The sequence below is a fragment of the Lepisma saccharinum genome, chromosome 7, assembly GCF_977018435.1.
Source record: "Lepisma saccharinum chromosome 7, izLepSacc3.1, whole genome shotgun sequence".
Taxonomy (NCBI): Eukaryota; Metazoa; Arthropoda; class Insecta; order Zygentoma; family Lepismatidae; genus Lepisma; species Lepisma saccharinum.
Window position 1 is genome coordinate 21177105 of NC_139235.1, and position 19114 is coordinate 21196218.

At 41.0% G+C, this 19114-nt stretch overlaps 1 protein-coding gene across 4 annotated transcripts in view; it reads right to left on the reverse strand.

Annotated features, from left to right (window-relative positions):
- dac (dachshund family transcription factor) overlaps positions 1-19114 on the reverse strand; it is a 459147-nt gene that overhangs the window by 255399 nt on the left and 184634 nt on the right. For 2 of the 4 annotated variants that reach the window (XM_083125063.1, XM_083125062.1), the window contains exon 2: positions 18807-18958. In XM_083125063.1, coding sequence (XP_082981189.1) covers positions 18807-18958 — 152 coding nt within the window. The remainder of the gene's footprint in view (positions 1-18806; positions 18959-19114) is intronic. The other 2 variants (XM_083125064.1, XM_083125065.1) reach the window with 2 other exon arrangements.

Sequence of the window (19114 nt, forward strand, 5' to 3'; positions counted from 1 at the left end):
TTGTGGTTAAAACTCCCGTATGTAAACCAAACGAGATGATTTGTGTTGCCCAATGCTAGAGACTTCCAAAGTCTCTCTGCAGACAGAAGTTCCGGAGTTATCGACACGTCGGGTAAGAAAGTTGGTCTCTCACGACTGTTCCTCTGGACCGCTTACTGGGATGCTGAAAACGACTCCACGATCGAAAGAAGCCAACAGAGGGAAGCAAACAGATTTTCCTCGTAAGTTACAACGTACGGCGGTTTGATGTATCGCACTGAAGGCGCCAGGAGAATACATAGCAATGGAGTCTCCTGCTTAAGAATTCAATCCTCGCTTCATTGTAAAACAGGCGAAACTGATAATTTCTCTGACATTCTCATTAAGACTCTGGAGAAGAAGCGTGCACGCAAGGCAAAAATCGCTGACGCAGACACCCACAAATTTTGTTTACCATGTAATGAAACCTATCTTTGAGAATAAGGCTTACGGACGAAGGTTGCATACCTCATCCATTATTCATAACTCCTTATCCTTCGTACTTGTCTCGCGGAATGATTCCAAAAAGTAGCTCCACAATCCCATTGGTTGCACACTCGCTTTCTCGGTGTGATATAAAGTGCTTGCACAAAAGGAGTCCCTTTAGAAAAAAGAAGTCGGCATCGGAAATTAAAAGCCCTGCCACCACGTTGAGGAAGGGGAGGGGGAATGCAATAAAAATCTGAAAGGAACAATGATACAAGTAGAATGGAAGATCGTGGGTTGATGTTCCTTCCATGGGTGCAAAGGGGCAGGGAAGTGAGTTGACAGCCATCACGCAGCTTTTTGGTTGTAATTACAGGTTGTCTCCTTCGAAGGAAGCTTTTCGGGGTTGCTATAATTCGGTATCCCTTCCGAGAGGAGTCGGGAACCTGCCATTCCTCCCTCCTTTTGTTTCCATCTGTTGTGTGGCGTTTCTCTGGTTGTGAAATAATGGTGGAATTATGTGTTTTGATAGCATGATCCTGGTCATTGCGAAGCGAGTTACAAAATCCATCAAGAGATGGCACTGCACGTCTCTATATCCTTTTTGCATTATATGGCGTTCCCATTAGCCGTTCTTGAAAAGAGATTGCAACTCTTTTATTAAAACGTAATTTTTGAATAAAACTCTAAGCTCTTTCAGACAAGTTTTTGAAATGGACTAGAAAATTTTCGCTATAATATCGAATTCTCTTGGTTATAAGGAATGCAATGTTACTAGTAATGTCGAAGGTAATAAATCATTTACCTTTTACTCCTAAACCACTACCAAAACGTTCTCCCTCCAAGGAGGGAAAAGATCAAGAACCTCAAAGCAAAAACCCACACCCTCACCTCTTCCCCTGTTGCAGTTGCAGGGGAAAACCTCCATACCCACTAATTCCCAAAGAAACCTTTCCTATCTAGCATATCCTACACAAGCAAAGCAGAGTCCTACGGGACGTTACTTTCACCCTTCCTACCCGATACGAATGATGGTGATGATGAATCTGGAGAGCCTTACTCGACAAGGTTCACACAGACTACATGTGTACTATGTCCTTGCAATACTGTATCTACAGATAATACGCAATTACTTTACTTCCACCTTAATGAGCAAGACGATTCTCAGGGAGAACATTAACCTTGGCTTTCCTTAGATTCTAGGCTAATCGCGACTATGTGGATGAATAATGATATGACGTAATAATCCGTACATGAAGGAAGAAACACAATGAAACCTCCAGGACTCGTACCTGTATCTCTGTCTAAACTGTTCGAAGTATCGTGGTACAGTCACGGGCACTTCTGGGTTGTAATAACCCCATTGAAAATCAATTACAACCCAGAAAACTCTTTGACTGTATCACAAGCTTGTTTTCCCATTGCAGATATCTGGACAGCGACGAACAGATATAAACTTGCAGGCACCACTCTTGTTTCATAAAAGCGAGCAATATTCTTGAAAATGTTGTCGAGGTTCAGGACTGGGCCTGGGAAAGTAATGAGGTAAGACTAATTTAATTGAATTGATAGGTTGGCTGAAAAAAGCCAAGGACATTGGCGTTTCTGTACTTGATTCCTTTAAGACACGAGAGATCCTAAGTTGGTAGATGAAAAATGTGAAAAGAAAACCTACTCTTTATCGATGATCATGACGAGTAGTGTGCCGTGATTCGAAGCATCAACCTCTGTTTCACAGAACCGCCCTCTTCTTCAGAACATCCCAGCAGTTATCGCGGATTCGCTTCAGTGCATGGACGAAAATCACAAATGTGCTACCAGACGCAGCACGTTGCCAAGCTGCTCCTCGAGGGAGGAGAACCAGAGGATCTCGCGTCCACGCGTGCAATGAGGCACAACAAATGCTCATCTCCGATAGGTTAAGCCATGGAAGGCATTCATCACCTCACGGCATCAGATCTTGTTGGTTTTTCTTCCTTCGGGAAACCGGTGATCTGTGCTTCACAACAATGTGATGATGGTTCCCTGCACTTGAAAGTGTGTGTCCGATAAAGTTCATCGCTCTTCTTCTTATTCGGAAAAGAAAGGCAAGTGCTGGTAAATCGAACGTTGCGAACACAATGCGGGATGCTTCAGGTGTATCAGATTGATCGATGGAATCTCGTTACGTTTCCACAGTTCGTTTGCGTTTATGGTGAAGTTATGGCTTCAAATTTCCGGTCACTAGTGAACTGATTATGTGCAACGCATACAATAACTTGCGGGAAATACAGGGCTTCAAAAAAGAAAGAGTTGTTGTTTATTTTGTGTGGATTTTCTACCTGTTTGTTTACACTGATCACCGTGGTGAGAAAGAAGAGAGTGATTAAATGAAATTTACAACGGAGCGTTAGGATGGAGACTCGAACAAAAGAACTTTTTGTAGCGAAGTTACTGAACACGCTGTAATTTAAATGTTTAGCTTAGGTTAGGTGTACAGGTTCGGTGAAGAAATCAGGATTTCCGAACACTAGAACCGAATACGTATGCACGTAGGTTATTCGGGACTGGAAGTCGGTTTTGAAGTAGGATTCGAAACTACTGAATTGTGCCCCAGTTAGTAACATCAAGGTATTTTTGGTTACACAGTGATAACACTAACCACTACATCAATTGAGATAGTTCTGGAAAGGTCGCGCGCTAACCTCGGTCTCAGAATTATTCTTAACTTCATGCAACTGCCAGAACTGGGGAAGAAAAAGGGAGTCCAACATCGTCACAATCACATAACATTCTGTACCAAAAAGGAGGCCCTCGACAATTGGTATTCCTAAAGCGACAAACACAGACTCTCCGGATTAATGGGGAATCCCCCCTAGTAACAAACATTGAGTACATTTTATCCACGGAGAGAAAATAATATTAAACCCATCCACGAAATGTCGGCGCTGATGGAATGGTTTGGTAGGAGAGGGGGAAATGATGGTTTGCCGAAGAAGTGGGGCATAAACCCCCCTCCCTGTGAAGGTTTCTCACCTCTCTCCTAGGTTGTGCTGTATCTTCCAAGTGTACGTTACGAAAACTTCCAAGTTCTTATAGCTTATTGGATAAGAGTGCTGAAAGCAGTGTTTCCAACTTGGTGCAAGTTTAACTAAATTCCAGAAAATTTCTGTCATTTTGCTTGGCAATCGTGACCAAGGAAAAGTGCTGGTAGAGAACAGGACAAGCTTCTGCCTTATACTGATAATGCAAATTTTGTACACGAGACATTGACACAAAATGTACATTATATCGAATACAAGATCTTTTTCTGTCTTGTGTACACGAATCTTGGGGACGACTTTCTTAAATGTAACTAAAGTAAAAAAAATGAAAGTGATACGTCGATTCATCTCGGAGATGTACGGCTTCGCAATGGTCGATCTGTGAAAACTTCTGAAAGTTTAGCCTCCTGTTTCTCAGTAAGTGTGAGGCCTAGAGAAGAAGAAAATGCATGTGTTCATACCTTGGTAGTATATTAACAAATACACCAAGTTTCATTGAAATGTAAATTGGTGGATGTTATGGCCTGGTTGATTTGACATGGAATCAGTATTGGACCATCTTGCGCCTTATTATACCCCCCCAGCAGGCAACACTGCTCGAGATGGAGGTTTTGGGACAGTTGTATAATACAAGATATTACTGTTAGATGGAGGAGGAGATATACGAGTGCTTTAGGAGTGGAAGGAGGGGAAGGGGGGCATAAGATGACTTTCTGAAAGCAGTAAAATCTTGGCGTGTTGGCTGTTTGTCGCCCTGCATCCAGGGGAAGTCACTTTTGCCATCCCGGAAGATCATAAACCAGGATTGTCGTGAAAACGCTTAAACGAGCGATTACACTTAATAAGTTTCTGGGAGAGGGTACCTTCCAGTTGTAGTTCTTGGATCATCTGGAGATCCTTCATCCTTGCGCTCGTTTTTTTTTTTCTCCCCACTCGGGTGCATTGGCGTCTTAGGAGAATTTCCTTCGGTGGGGTCAAGGGTGAGCCAAAGATTTTCAGTTGGGTTCTGCTTTAGTTGTTGTTACCAATATTCTCCCTCACTCTTTCATGCATTGTTTCTCTGCATTTTTATTCCATTATTCTTCTGTTTATTTATTTTTCTTCCATATTATTCCCCTCTTCCTCTCTTTCTCAATCTGTTTATTTGTTCGTTTGTTTATTCATATCTCTATTTCTTTGTTTCTTTCTCAGTCTTTCTTTCTTAGTTTCTTTCTCCATTTCTCCTTCTTCGTATTTTTCTTAAATTATCTCTGTTCGTCTTCTTCTCCATCGTCCGTTTCTCCATCTCTCTATATCTTCGTCTTCTTCTCCGTCTCCATTTCTTATCTTCTTCTCAGTCTCCATCTCTCTTTCTTCATTCGTCTTATCTTTATTTTTATTTTTCTTCGTCCTCTTCTCCATACCTCTATTTCTACGTCTTTTTCTCCATCTCTTCTTCTTCGTTTTTTCTTCAATTCTCTCTATATTCGCATTATTCTCCATCTCTCTATATCATTGCCCCCTTCTCCATATCTCTATATCTTTGCCCTCTTCTCCATACCTCTATTTCTTCGTTTCTTTGTCCATCTCTCTTTCTTCGTCTATTTCTTCATATCTTTATTTCCTAGTCTTCTCCATCTTTCTGTATCCTAGTCTAAATCTCCATCTCTCTTTTTCCTCGTCATATCTTTATTTCTACGTCTCTTTCTCCATTTCTCGATATCTCCATTTCCCCATATCTTCCTCAATTCCTTTATCTCTCCATCTCCTCAATTTATCCATCTCTTTACTTCTTCGTCCCTTTCTTTGACTTGTCATTCCTTCGCCGTTTCGTGTTTTGTTTCTTCTTCTCTCTCTTTTACTTCCATGCTTCTCTAAATTATTTATTTCTTTGTCTGTTTCTCCTACTCTTTTATATCTTCGTTTGTTTTTCTAACGCATAATATCTTCGCCTGTTTCTCTCTTTATTTCTTCGTCTAGTTCTATTCCGCCGTCTCTCCCTCCCTAGACAACCACATAAGAGCGGCGATGGGAGTCAATCGTTTAGCCGCTTTGCACGCGCTGCCCATTGAAGGGCCGTTACACCATCGAGTTAAATTTTCCCTAGCGCTTTTTGCACCAGCAGCAAAACACTCCGGCGGACGAAACAAACGCTTGCAAAGTCAATTTTCCGTTTCGGGTAAACCTCCCGCGGTGCGTTTTGCAAACCATCCCCCACCGTTAGCTTAATTGTCGCAACGTTTCCCCATACTTCTTGACCGCAACTGCGTAAAGACATGGTCCATTGCCACAGCCTCTTCCAGGGCGAGAAGAGGGAAGCAGTAATCTCCAGACCAACAATAGCCGAAGCGATCGACTCCTATTAATTCATGCAACCTTGGACCCTCCCCCGCTCGGGCTATTAATATTGTCTCTTTCTCCGACCCCTCCGTTTCTTTTCCGGGTTCTCCCGGAAACAGAGCTCCGGAGGCTTACCTTCCGGTTATTTATGGTCCGGCCGGGCGATACAATGCTTTTGCATTCAGCGTTTTGCCTCCGTGGTGGGGAAAAAAAGGGTCTCTGACATCGCAGCGACAAAATCTCCCCCGTGTTAATTTCTGGAACTACAACATCTGTCCCTGTGTTAATTTTATAATTACTCTAGCAACAGGCTCTACCTTTTACCCCTCTCCACTCTGGCGCTGGACAAATGCACGGAGACCAAAATGGATTTTGCAAGCCTTTGGAGTTCCATAATTGTGTTTCCACTTTTTTCCCTGTCCGTTGTCCCTTTTCGGTGAGGACTTTCAATGAAATTCCATTATTCCATTGGAGGTAATAAATACGAGGCTCTCCCCATTGGCCTCCCGCAGTAAATTGAGGGGGTTTTGGTGGGGGCTGGTTAAAGTATGTCTAATTGGAAGGTCGTCGATTCGAGCTTTTCTTCGCGACCCCGCTCTCGGGAACGTAGCGATCCAGTATGAATTTGCCCACCGAGGCAAGTATCGCCCAGTGCGAAGGAACATACACACTGGGGAATCCCAAGCGCATCACGCTGAAAACTGAATGCACCAGAACGCATGGATTGATGCACTAAAGTGTGTTTTATGGCCTCTGCGAAGAATCAGTTCACATTTAATGTATTTTGATGCAATTTTTGTATGTCGTAAAAGAAACACCAAAGTACAAGGTGGTTATAATTAAAGTGACGGTGTTCAGAGTGGTACAGCACGGGCTGTAATGAGAGTAGCAGTCTGAAACTTCGTAGATATGATAATGAAGCAATGCGCTCGCGAATTATGCAAAAAAAAAAAAAAAAAAAAAAGTTCCAATTCTCGCCACCAGGGTAAAAAATGGCGCTGTAAGCAGTCAAAACTTGGTATAGTTACAGGAAAAACACTATAAATCACAGAAAACAATACTATTTGTAATAAAATATCGCTACAATTTCACTATTCGAATTACATGAACATTACTAAAGGAAAAAGCAACAAGCGTCACCAACAACAACCAGGGAGCTCACACAATGGTTAGGCAATGTCACCGGCTTTGACGTCAGAGTTACGGAAAATTCCACGTTTTGACTGCTTACAGCGCCATTTTTTACCCTGGTGGCGAGAATTGGATTTTTTTTTTTTTTTTTTTTTTTTTTTTTTTTCATAATTCGCGAGCGCATTGCTTCATTATCATATCTACGAAGTTTCAGACTGCTACTCTCATTACAGCCCGTGCTGTACCACTCTGAACACCGTCACTTTAATTATAACCACCTGGTACATGATATGCATCTTGTTTTCGGAGGCGTTTCTCTGCTGTTGAAGTTGTGTGTCTCGTGTGTGTGTGTTTGCGTGTGAGAACAATGGTGAGTGCGTGAGGCGAATTATGTGACTGTTGTCTCTGAAAATCAAATCATGCCGGGTCCAACGAAATCCACAATTTGCTCTGGAAAGCCCCTTAGAGGACAGGTCAGAGAAATTGTTTACAATGTTGCAACATATTTGCGAAATCAGAAGGAGTTACATAAACATTCAAATTTTGTTAAAAAATACTCAGACCATTCCGCTCCCTCCAGGTTGCAGCACTGAGCAACCAACGTCACCGCGAAGAAGGGAATGGGGAAATGTGGTGTGAGGTGCGCAACAGCTATTTGCAGCGTCTTGTTTTTAAACTTGTCAAGTTATACATACCCCCTAGCGGTAGTTCTGGGGCCTCTCGAACCCTACCGTTACATATGCTGGAGGCACCCTATGTGCATTACCGCTACACTATTAAAATCTATTTATCGCCGTACACTTGCAGGGAAGGGAGTATTTCAGAATCTAGGTATCCCATTTATATTGCCGGCGAGTGTACATCATATACATCAAAGACAATCCAAAACGCTAAAATAACACATTTTGCATGAAGATTATAAAACTGATTCTACCGTACCTATAGTCTAATCTGAGTTACTATTTTCGGAACAAATTATGTACCATGTACTCATTGGAGCTCCAATCCATACGCTCAAAAACCCACAGTCGCTTACTCATCCCTAGCATCAGAAATGCCCCTCCTTACTAGCTTTTCATTTCCCACAATCCCAGACTCAAAAAGGCAGAAACTCACACATTATTGGTTTCCGTCCCCCGCTTGCGGTAATGGACCTTTATTTCTTCATGGCGAGCAATTTTTATTAGATTTGACTTTTCCATAAGGACCCTTTCCATTACCTTAGTTTATTCCTATTTTATTAGATTTTCCGCTCTCTTATCCCAAAACCCATTTCTCCACCTCCCTCCTTGCCTTCAACCCCCCACCCCCAAAGTTAGAAATCCGAAAATTCCATCCCCTCCACCCGGCCATTACCACACTGAAAGCCTACAGCGCGCTGTCCTTCGATTCAAATCAGCGGGGAACTTCTCTGGACGTTAAATTGGGGAAGAGATGCTGCGTTCTTCTCTCCGACTGAACTCTGTAAAATGCACATTACAGTCACCCCCACCCCCCCCGCCGCGCCCCGCCCTTTAAAAAAAAGGATATTGTTCATTTGTTGAAAATGAAACTCGAAAGCAAGTATAAAGATTGCATCTTGGGTGCTAGAAAAAAAAACAGACTACAATTCCAGATTTTCAAAGACGAAATTTCCAAAAATTCAAGGTTAAAAATAACCAAATTGGTCTCAGCTGTTGACACTAAATATTTACGAAGAGTTCTCCATATACATCTTGCAAAGTGTATGAAGAAAATAGGCTTATTTGTTTCTTTCTAACGTGTTAAGAGAGTCTATGTCTATTCTATGCTGTACAGAATGTCTAGTTAGTCGCATCAACTTCCGTTTGATCATTTTTCGCCTTTATTGACTCAATTTCTTTACTCCTCCACCTCTGCACGCAGTATTACTTATACAACTCAACAGTTCAGCATTTCAGTTAAGTCCCCAATATCCAAGTATCCCCTCAAGTCAGTATTTTCTGATGCCACTCAGCAGTTCCTCAATTAAGTAACTCCCAAGTATCCCTATAAGTCAACATCTTGTTATACCAGTCAGCAGTTCAGCATTTCAGTTAAATCCCCAATATCCAAGTATCTTCTCAAGTCAATATTTTCTGATGCCACTCAGCAGTTCCTCAATCAGTAACTCCCAAGTATACCACTCAGCAGTTAAACATTTCAGTAAGTTCCCCATATATCATGGTATCCCCTCAGACCAGTATGTCTTATCCCACTCCACAGTTCGCCAATCTAGTAACTCCATTGCATCCAAGCATTCCCTTAACTCAGTATTTTCTCCTGCCACTTAGCTCTCTACTATCCAAGTATCCTCTTAAGTCAGTGTTTTGCTAAAGAACTCAGCATTCCATCACGTCTCCAGGTATCCGATCAAGTCAGCATTCTCTTATGACACTTAGCAATTCGTCAATTAGCAACACCCTGGTATCCAAGTATCGCCGGAAGTCAGTATTTTGTTGCCCACTCAGCAGTTCAGTTAAGTCCGTGCTGTCATCTTCATTCGATACTTTCTACAGTTCAGAATTCCAACAAGTTCCTAACGTACAACTTCCCAATTTTAGCTCACATCCAGCCGTTTCACAGTTGAATATGTATTTCTGACAGCTGACAATTAAGAAGAAAATCTTTTAATGAAAAGCCCTAGAATTGAGAGTTGTAATCTTACTTAAACGAAGCTAAGAACAACAAGTTTTTTTCTGCCATTACCGCGCGAATTCGTCACTGTCAAAACGAGCCACAATCGCCACCATCTTGAGAAGACGAAAAAGTTGACTGACGCAAAGCAACAGGAGCCGACGCGTTCATAAAAATCGCACTCGCAGCTGAAACAGAAAGTGCAAGGGCGAAAAAAGAGTGGCACTGTAAAGAAACAAAAGCGATTATCAAACATTTCCTTTTTTTGTCGTCCAAACCAAGAACAGCCTATCGGTACATTAAAGCAGAAGCTTCATCAAAATTCCATTACACGTTCATCTGGCATTATACTGTTTTGTCCGTATCACCATTTATTAATCTTTCTTTCTTTTCCTTTAAATCCCCCTTGTCTATTTTTATTTTTCCTCGAGGCTTGTCAAAATGGTCAGTTGAGTCGTAACGCCTGATCGTCTGAATGAAGTGGGAGTGGACGGGTGTGGTGGGGGGGGGACCTCGAAAGAAAGAAGAGTCAAAATGATATATGTTTGCAACTCTTACTGACAAGTCCCTAAATACCTCACGAATCAACCTTGTAATAGTTCTTTCCTTTCCCCTCCCCGGCGCGGAGACATCAGTCTTTTTATCTTCGCGCCCTTGTGCTGTCATTCTCAGTGTTGCCAGAACCGCATGGGAGTTTCTTCTTGCAGATTTTTAGGGAAGCTATCCGCAAAGATTGTGACACATTCGTGAGGTGCAAAACAAACAAAGCATTAGTGTGTGTTTCTGTCTATAGTAACCGATCAATATCTCCGGTATCCTAAATGATAGTTCAGTGTATTCAAGTAACTAGTTACAACCAAGTAATTTTTTCAGGAATTCTATCCGTAACATTGTATATAGTTTCTTTTACAGTTACTTCAGCAAACTAAGTAGCAAATGTTTAACGTGAAGAGCTAAATTTGGCAAATCTGCTTCGAACTACGTGTCTTCTCTGGATGCTAAAGTGGAAGGATTTTCGTGAAATCGCCTCAAGCAAGGATGCTGGGCTTATTGCGTACTAAATTTAGAATATTTACGCGTTATTGCAGTTCGTCTTTTGCCTATTCGCCCCGAAAATTTAAGGATATTCAAAAGGTTTCGAAAAGGTACTCATCGACATCTAGAACTTTCAACAAGGATATTCAAAAGATTTCGAAAGGGTACTAATCGACATCTAGAGAACTTTCAGCAAGGATATTCAAAAGATTTGTAAAGAGTGCTCATCGACGTCTAGAACTTTCAGCAAGGATATTCAAAAGATTTCGAAAGAGTACTCACCGACATCTGGAACTTTCAATAAGGATATTCAAAAGATTTCGAAAGAGTACTCATCAACATCTAGAACTTTCAGCAAAGATATTCAAAAGATTTCGAAAGAGTACTCATCGACATTTAGAACTTTCAGCAAGGATATTCAAAAGATTTCGAGAGGGTACTCATCGATATCTAGAACTTTCAGCTAAGATATTCAAAAGATTTCGAAAGAGTACTCATCGACATCTAGAACTTTCAGCAAGGATATTCAAAAGATTTCTAAAGGGTACTCATCGACATCTAGAACTTTCAGCAAGGATATTCAAAAGATTTCGAAAGGGTACTCATCGACATCTAGAACTTTCAGCAAGGATATTCAAAAGATTTCGAAATGGTACTCGTCAACTGTCAGCAAGTACAAAGTAACGGAAATGAAAATCCTGTTGAATTTCATAGCTGACTTGTGAATGTCAGTAGTTGGGACCGTTTTGCAAGAATGTCCAAGAAAAGTCGACAGGCGCTTAGGAATCAACTAGACATGAAGAACTGCAAGTGAATAAACCATACATTTGTAGAACTCTAGGATGTAGGGAGAGGATCATGATAACTTCACCACTTCATCATGCTTGTTCCAACACTGTCTGCACCCATGCTCACGGTCAGTTTGAAGCTGACAAATGAACTGAACTGTCAGGTCGAATACATTAAGAAGCAAGACAAGCGGTAAAGGTTTCGGAAAAAGAAATAGAAAAACTCGAAAATCTCAACAGCTGTTAACTTCCAAGTTGAGACATAGGAGTTTATTACAGCTTTGACTCCGGGGGGGAGGAAATAAATGGATCAGCGGAGAGAAAGTCGACTTCTGGGAGGGTTGGAAAGGGGGAAGAGAGGAATACAAGATTTCCGGAAACAGAAACGAAATGACGTTTCCGACTAAGCGGGTCGACTGTCATTTGTCATCCAAGGGAAGATGAAGGGATCCTAAGGACACGAGTGTCAGGAGCACATTTGGAAAGGCGTGTAAAATGTTTTGGGGTCCACTAAAGAGAAGATTATAGTTTCCATCTTCCCCCTCTTAGCTTTTTTCCCCCGAAGCGGTATAAGCAGTGTTGCCAGGTACCGAAAATTATCTCAAACATCTATCACACAGGCTATAGAGTGTCTTTTAGTAGAATTACAGAAGAAATAGTAGTCGTGCTTTGATAATATTTGAGTTGAGTGTCGATTCTACTTTAGTGAAGAGGTGAGGGTGGTGGAGGTTGGTGTAAGGAGATTAGAAGAGGTAATGAGGCATTAAGAGAACATGCACTCGTTTGCAAGCCCCCAGCAATTCCTAGAAAGAAACTACCCTCCTATAAATTTCTAGTCAGCGATGAGAATACGTGGAAAAAGGACAGGCATTACTTTTGTCTCCAAAATAGCAGTATGGGCCCCACACCTTCTCGATCTCAACCATGTCAGCAATTAGGAAAAAAAATCCCAAAATTGTCTAACTGTTCATATGCCAGTAAAAAAATTGCGAAAAGGAAGAGTGAAGAAAAGCACTGTGAATGCAAAGAAACAAAAACAAATCTAGACTAACAAGTTGGTGACTATTTCAGCATGAGTTTCTATGAAAGAATCAGGAGTAAAGGTGCTACCGAGAAACGTCTCGATCTCGTTTTAATGGGAATAGGAATGGTATCAAGACCGAGACGACAAAGAGACCTAACACTTGGTGACTTGACCGAACGGGACGAGTTACCGGGTTCGAGTCCCAGCCTGGGCATGGGTTTTCCTTGTGAGTGTTTGTTCATCCTCACATCGTTGCAATTAGCCATCAGTGTCAGTAAAGCAAGTAGGATTTTCAAAGTAGAAATACGTTTCTCAAGGGTTTGTAGCTTCGAAACGAACTTTCAAACTAGTATTGCTCACGAGCAGAGGCGCAACCACGAATTTTTGTCGGGGGGGAGGCAAGTATCAGGATAAATGTACCAATAATAATAATAATAATTTTAATAATAATAGTTATTATTATAACATTATTATTGCTATTGTTATTATCGATTTGCTTCATTTTACTTCGCTTTTTGTGCCACTTTTAGCTGATTTGCGAAGATGTTGTGTCAACCTAATAGGGATGATGTAGATGACTTAAGAGAGAGAGAAATGCGATATTTAAACACACGAGAGAAACAGGGCATGACATAGAGTGGGATGAGGCTAGGCAAATAGGAAGGGAGAAGAGAATGCTAGTGAGAAAATGGAAGGAGACCAAGCAAATAGAGAAGAAAGGTGAAGAAGACACAATGAACTGGAATGGGGGACTGAAGTTAAACAAAGAATGGAAGAAGGTGTTAGAAAGAGTGAAAAGGACAAGAGAGAAAGAGGAGAGGAGAAGGAAGGAAAAATGAAGGAAAAAGAGCGTGAGATAAAAAGTCCAACCACATTCTATATGGAAGTAAATATATTTAGCCTTTTAGGTGAAAGTACAGTTGACCAGGGAAAGCCACCTGCTAGAAAGTTCCAGTACAACTTTCTAATAGTCTGGAGGGAGTAATGTTTGTGTATATATATATAATGTCCTGTTTTTGTATCTTGTTACATTTGTACTTGGTGCAGAGGCTGAAGAAGACCTTGCTAGAAGGTTGAAACGTTACGTTTAGTTATGTTTTAATAAAATAAATTACTGCCTTGGTCAGCATATTTAGTTTTTCCTTTAGATCGTTCGGCGCCCAGGGCCGACTCCTGCCGCCCCCTAGGGACGGTTCTGAACTTGAAAAAACTAAGGAAAGCAGGAACTACAAACGAAGCGAGCAAGAAAATTTTACGAAAAGTTTTTTTTATTTGCACAAAATTTGAAGTTGTGGGCGGTAATTGTCCCCTGCCGTCAATGTTCGCCCCCCTTGTCCCCCCCACCTAGAACTCATTCCCGTCCAGGGTTGTGGGGGGGCAATGCCCCCCTGCTCCCCTTGTGGTTGCGCCACTGCTCACGAGACGAGACAAGCAAATATTTGCTAGACGAGACGGCATTTTCACGAGACAAGATTGAACAAAGTGTCTTCTCGTCTCGAGGACAACACTACTTCCAATGCAAGTTTGCGCGGTTGGTACGTTGTTGATAATATTATTTCGAGACAAGGACGAGAACGAGACATACGTTTACAACTCGAGACTACACAGATCGAGACAGCCATTTTGAACACGAGACGAGAGCGGCCTCATTCAGGAGGCGTCTCGTCTCGGCTATTCCTAATCAGGGAACGCCAATTAAAGAGACGCAAAGATGCGTTCTGAAAAAGTCACTAGAAGCAATACGTGCGTCCGTCATCGTTTTGTCTTCGGACGCTTAGCAAACCGAGAAACAATCAACAAAGAAACACTTGACGTGCAGAATTTGAAGCGTAGACAAACAAACAAACATTCCCAGCTGAAGGCACATCTTCCCCGCACGATCATCTTCGCGAACTTCGTGAAAAAAGAGAACACAAAGATGCGGGCATGACGTGAAAATCAATATGGAAACACGGGGCCCGTTCCTTCAGCAGAACGATTCCCCTCCTCATCCCTCTTTTTGAGAAAAGAAACGCGAGATCTATAGTGTTTGGATAAGAACAGCGAGAGATGGCGCTGAGGTATGTTTCAGCTATGAACAATCCACGGCGGACGTTTTAGCAAACACAAAACCTCCTGCAAAGGAGATTTTTTTCATCTACTTGCTGATTGATTGTTTCTTCCTTCTTACCTCCCTCACTGTTATCCCTTCTCCTCGTTTCACCTTATTCTGTGCTGACACGCTTGTAACAAAAGTCATCGATTTGTTTTCTCGGTCTTCTTGTATCGCCCCAAGCTTTCTTCTTCCCAGTATAGATGTCGTGACATGCTATTATTATTCCTCCGTTCCGGTAATGTTTGTTGTGTTCACATCCATATATTTCCACCTCTCTTTTGGACTGCCAAAAGACTTCTTGTGTGTAACTTGTAAATTCAATATTTGACTTCGTTTCTACATTGGTTAGGTTGTGTCTGAGGGGGTAGGAAGGATATGAATAGTTCATCGCCATGCCTAACATTTCATCGCCGTCTATTTCCTTTCTTGTTTTCTGCAAAGCTCCTACCGCAAGACTCAGTTTAAATATGTTTTCGTTCCCACATACAACTGATATTCTGAGCCACTTGAGATATTTCCCTGATTTTTATGTCGCACACAACTGACACTCTGAGTCACCTGGGATATTTCCCTGATTTCTTATGTCGCACACAACTGACACTCTGAGTCACCTGGGATATTTCCCTGATTTCTTATTTCGCACACCACTGACACTCTGAGTCACCTGGGATATTTCCCTGATTTCTTATGTCGCACTTAACTGACACTGAGTCAGCTGGGATATTTCCCTGATTTCTTATGTCGCACACAACTGACACTGAGCCACTTGGGATAATAGGGCTGCTGGAAAAAAATTCTGCAAACTACCACCAACAGTGGCGCTAGTGTTCCACTATTATAAAAATCGGAAGAATAGACCTTTCTTATGTTTAAATTATCTTCGATTGTTTGTTTAAGTCTATTCGTTTATTTTTCACAGCAGTTTGAAGTAGTAGTTTCGTGTAAGAAATTGAAATCTCTCGTGAACACTTTCGGGCAATGATTTTTTATGATTTCAAATGTAGTTTAAGACCGAAACAATGCATTGAGTGACTTCATTTGGCTTTTGGGGATGAAGCACCATCCAATAGGACTGTGTACAATTGGTTTTCCGAATTCCAGCATGGTCGCACATTTCTCAGTGATGAATTTCGTAAAGGTCGTCCATCCACGTCTGTTGTTGCCAGTAATGTTGATGCTGTGCGTGAAATGATTGAGAGAGATCGGCATGTGACATACCCTGAGATTCAGGCATCCTTGAACATTGACATGCAAGCAATACATACGATTTTGGATGGTCGTCTGAACGTATGGAAACTTTCAAGCCGTTGGATCCCACACAACTTGACCGTAGCTCAAAAACAGGCTCGTGTAAATTGGTGTAAAGAAATGCTAACAAAATTCAACAGAGGCAACTCAGATTTGGTGTACTACATCGCTACAGGGGACGAAACTTGGATCTATTCATACGAACCCGAAACTAAACAGCAATCCACTGTTTGTATGTTTCAAAGTGAGCCGAAACCAACAAAAGTTGTTCGTTCGAGGAGTGCTGCCAAGCAAATGATTGCTTGTTTCTTCGCTTATACCGGACATGTGACAACAATAGGTTTAGAAGATCGAAGGAATGTAAATGCTGAGTGGTATACAACAATTTGTTTGCCAGAGGTCATCAAAACAAACCCAAATCGTCGCATTATTCTCACCACGACAACGCCAGTTCCCACTAAGCACACCAAACTGTTAATTTTTTGTCCAGTAAAAATGTCGAATTAATGACTCATTGTCCGTACTCACCTGATTTATCACCTAATGACTTCTTTTTGTTCCCACACATGAAAAATAAGATGCGTGGTAAGCGATTTGTGTCGCCTGAAGCAGCTGTTGACGCATTTCGAACAGCGGTTTCTGAGGTATCAGCTTCAGAGTGAAAAAAAATGCATTCAAAATTGGTTTGAGCGTATGCAAAAGTGTATCGATCTTAAGGGTGAATACTTTGAAAAACAATAAAGCCATTCCCAGAATTCCACGTATTTTTCATATTGATTGCAGAAACTTTTCCAGTAGCCTTCGTATTACCCAGATTTCTTATTTCACACAAAACTGACCCTCTCAGCGACTGGGAATATATCACAATTTTTTGGTGTCACACAACTGACGCTTTGAGCCATTCGATATGCCTCACTATATTTCGGACATTCACCTACGTCTGGCAGCCCTATAATGTTCAGGCAACAAATTTGACGACATCTGATATCTCCCTGATTAAATGTCCCATAACTACTGATATTAGCCCCATGCACTATATTTATTTTACGTTAGCTGAAGGATGCTTTGTGGAACAATGAATTTCATACGTTTGCAATAGATACCAACTCTCAATATACCGTACTTACTGAACTAAACTGTGTAGATAATGTGAAACCTTCCTTGCCCTTCATGTACTTAAGCATGTTTACATTTATCATTTTTTTCCATCTGTACTGATTTTCCTGAGCCAACTAAATCAATTTACCGTCAGGATTTAAAGAATATAAAATTACCCTACTACCTTCGGGTAAAATAGGGTATATCACACCAGTAGCGTACGCAGGATTTCATCAAGGGGGGTGTTATTTCGAAAACATTCTACAAATTCACATTACCATTGTTTTATTATACTTTAATTAATAATAATAATTAATAAATTAATATTTTTATAATTAATTAATTAATTAGTTTAATTACTACTAATAATTAATACTAATGCAGCTGCTATTTATGAAAGAAATAGAACAAAATTACATTTCTTTTGTTTCAAAATAATTGTCTAGTCAACGTTATTTGTATATGATAAGTGAGACATTTTAAGTGTGAAGAAAATCCATAAAAACAAGCAAATATATTAAATTTATTGAAATAATCGAAATATGAAACTCATTCAAGGAGCCGCAGTGGTCTAATCTGACAACCTCGTGGGATATCCGGGTTCGATTCCCGGAATTGGTTGGAATTTATCCAGCCTTGTCTCCGCACCCAGCCTCATAGCAATGGGTACCTGAGAGCAACCTTGGGGGATGAAGGCTGCCGGAGCATGGTGCTGATCACATCACCTGCAAAATATTTCGAGATCGAGAATCTTTGGGGCCCACCATGGCACGTTGCTATATGCACGGGGGAATTTACATTACCTTTACCTATGGAACTCGCCCAGGATGATGATGAAGCGCGAGAATACATGTTGCTAAATTCCACTGAGTCTATGTTTTCGTTGAAAAGTAAGTTTATAGACATTCCAACACATTTATCACTTGTAGGTGATTCACAAAGCACTTCTTCAACATTATTTAATGATGTGGATGTAGACTCAGCATCACTTGAGAGTTCACAAGGGGATGTGAAATCAGTACCGGGAAGAACGTTTGCAATAAGGACGAAGCAAGGAATTTTCACAATTCTCGCGAAAGTCACTGCGCGACTTTTTGCAAAAAAAAATTGCAAAATTGAACTTTGCGGCCGCTTAGATTGTGTTTGGAATGTTGTGTTTTTCTTCATGCTCCATGGGAATAATAATTCAAATTACTATTATTATTATTATTATTACTGTCGCAGATCTTTGACTGTGATGAATTAGCCATTTTTAATTTTTTTCTACAGCATTTTCCATAATATTTCAAAAGCTCAAGGGGGGGGTTTAAACCCGGTAACCCCCCCCTTGCGTACGCCACTGTATCACACATAAAAACAAGTATAAAATCTTACATGCATTGAAAACACAATCATGATGAGTATATCAATTGTATCAACCGTACTTATATATCGGGAGTCAACATATCCTGTGAATCATACAGCAAACTATCAATTTGAAATCGTATATTTCCTGAAAATTCCGCCAGGCAGCAGCAGTATTCAAATATCACTATCAAGAGTGTAGAACAAATGTATGGTACAAACACTTCTCCGATAATAATACATAAACTTATCATTAGGTGTTTAAATAACTAGCAGTAAGCATTATACATATTCAAAGGCAATGTGCAAAGGCATATGGCATTGATGAACAACTCTCTTGAATAAGACTTGCATGCCTAACATATTTAGGTGTGTGTTCTGTAATGGAATTGAGTCAGATTGAGTTCTTACATTCAGATATATATACGTACCATTGTCAGTGTTGCGCAATGACACCTTGTATACATTTACGCCTGCCAAGATTCACTTGCAGGGTTGCCAACCCAAAAGTCAATTTCTCCCCAGCTCACGTCAAAGTGAGAGTTTACTGTATGATGCACTTATCTAAATTAATATGTATAAAGTAAACATAGGATTAAAAAATTCAAGTAAAGCAAACTTACAATAAGAGTACTCACCACCCAGATGCCCGTTCTCGTAGCCCGGATACTCCCCGTTCTCCAGCCTGTGTCGCTTGATGTGGTGGTTGTTCATCTGAGTGGCGGCGATGGACAATCCCACTGTGGCCCTCTTCGGCGGCCGGCCCGGTCTGGAGCTGCATCATAGTAAAGAGTTACTCGGGATTAGAGCAAACTTGTGTTAGTAGGTTAATCTAGGGGGAAACAGTGGGGAGTTGAGAACTTATAGGGAAGGATGTTTTTTTGTCGGTGCTTTGAAATCAAATTTCGTTTTGTTTCGTTGTAGAAGGGTC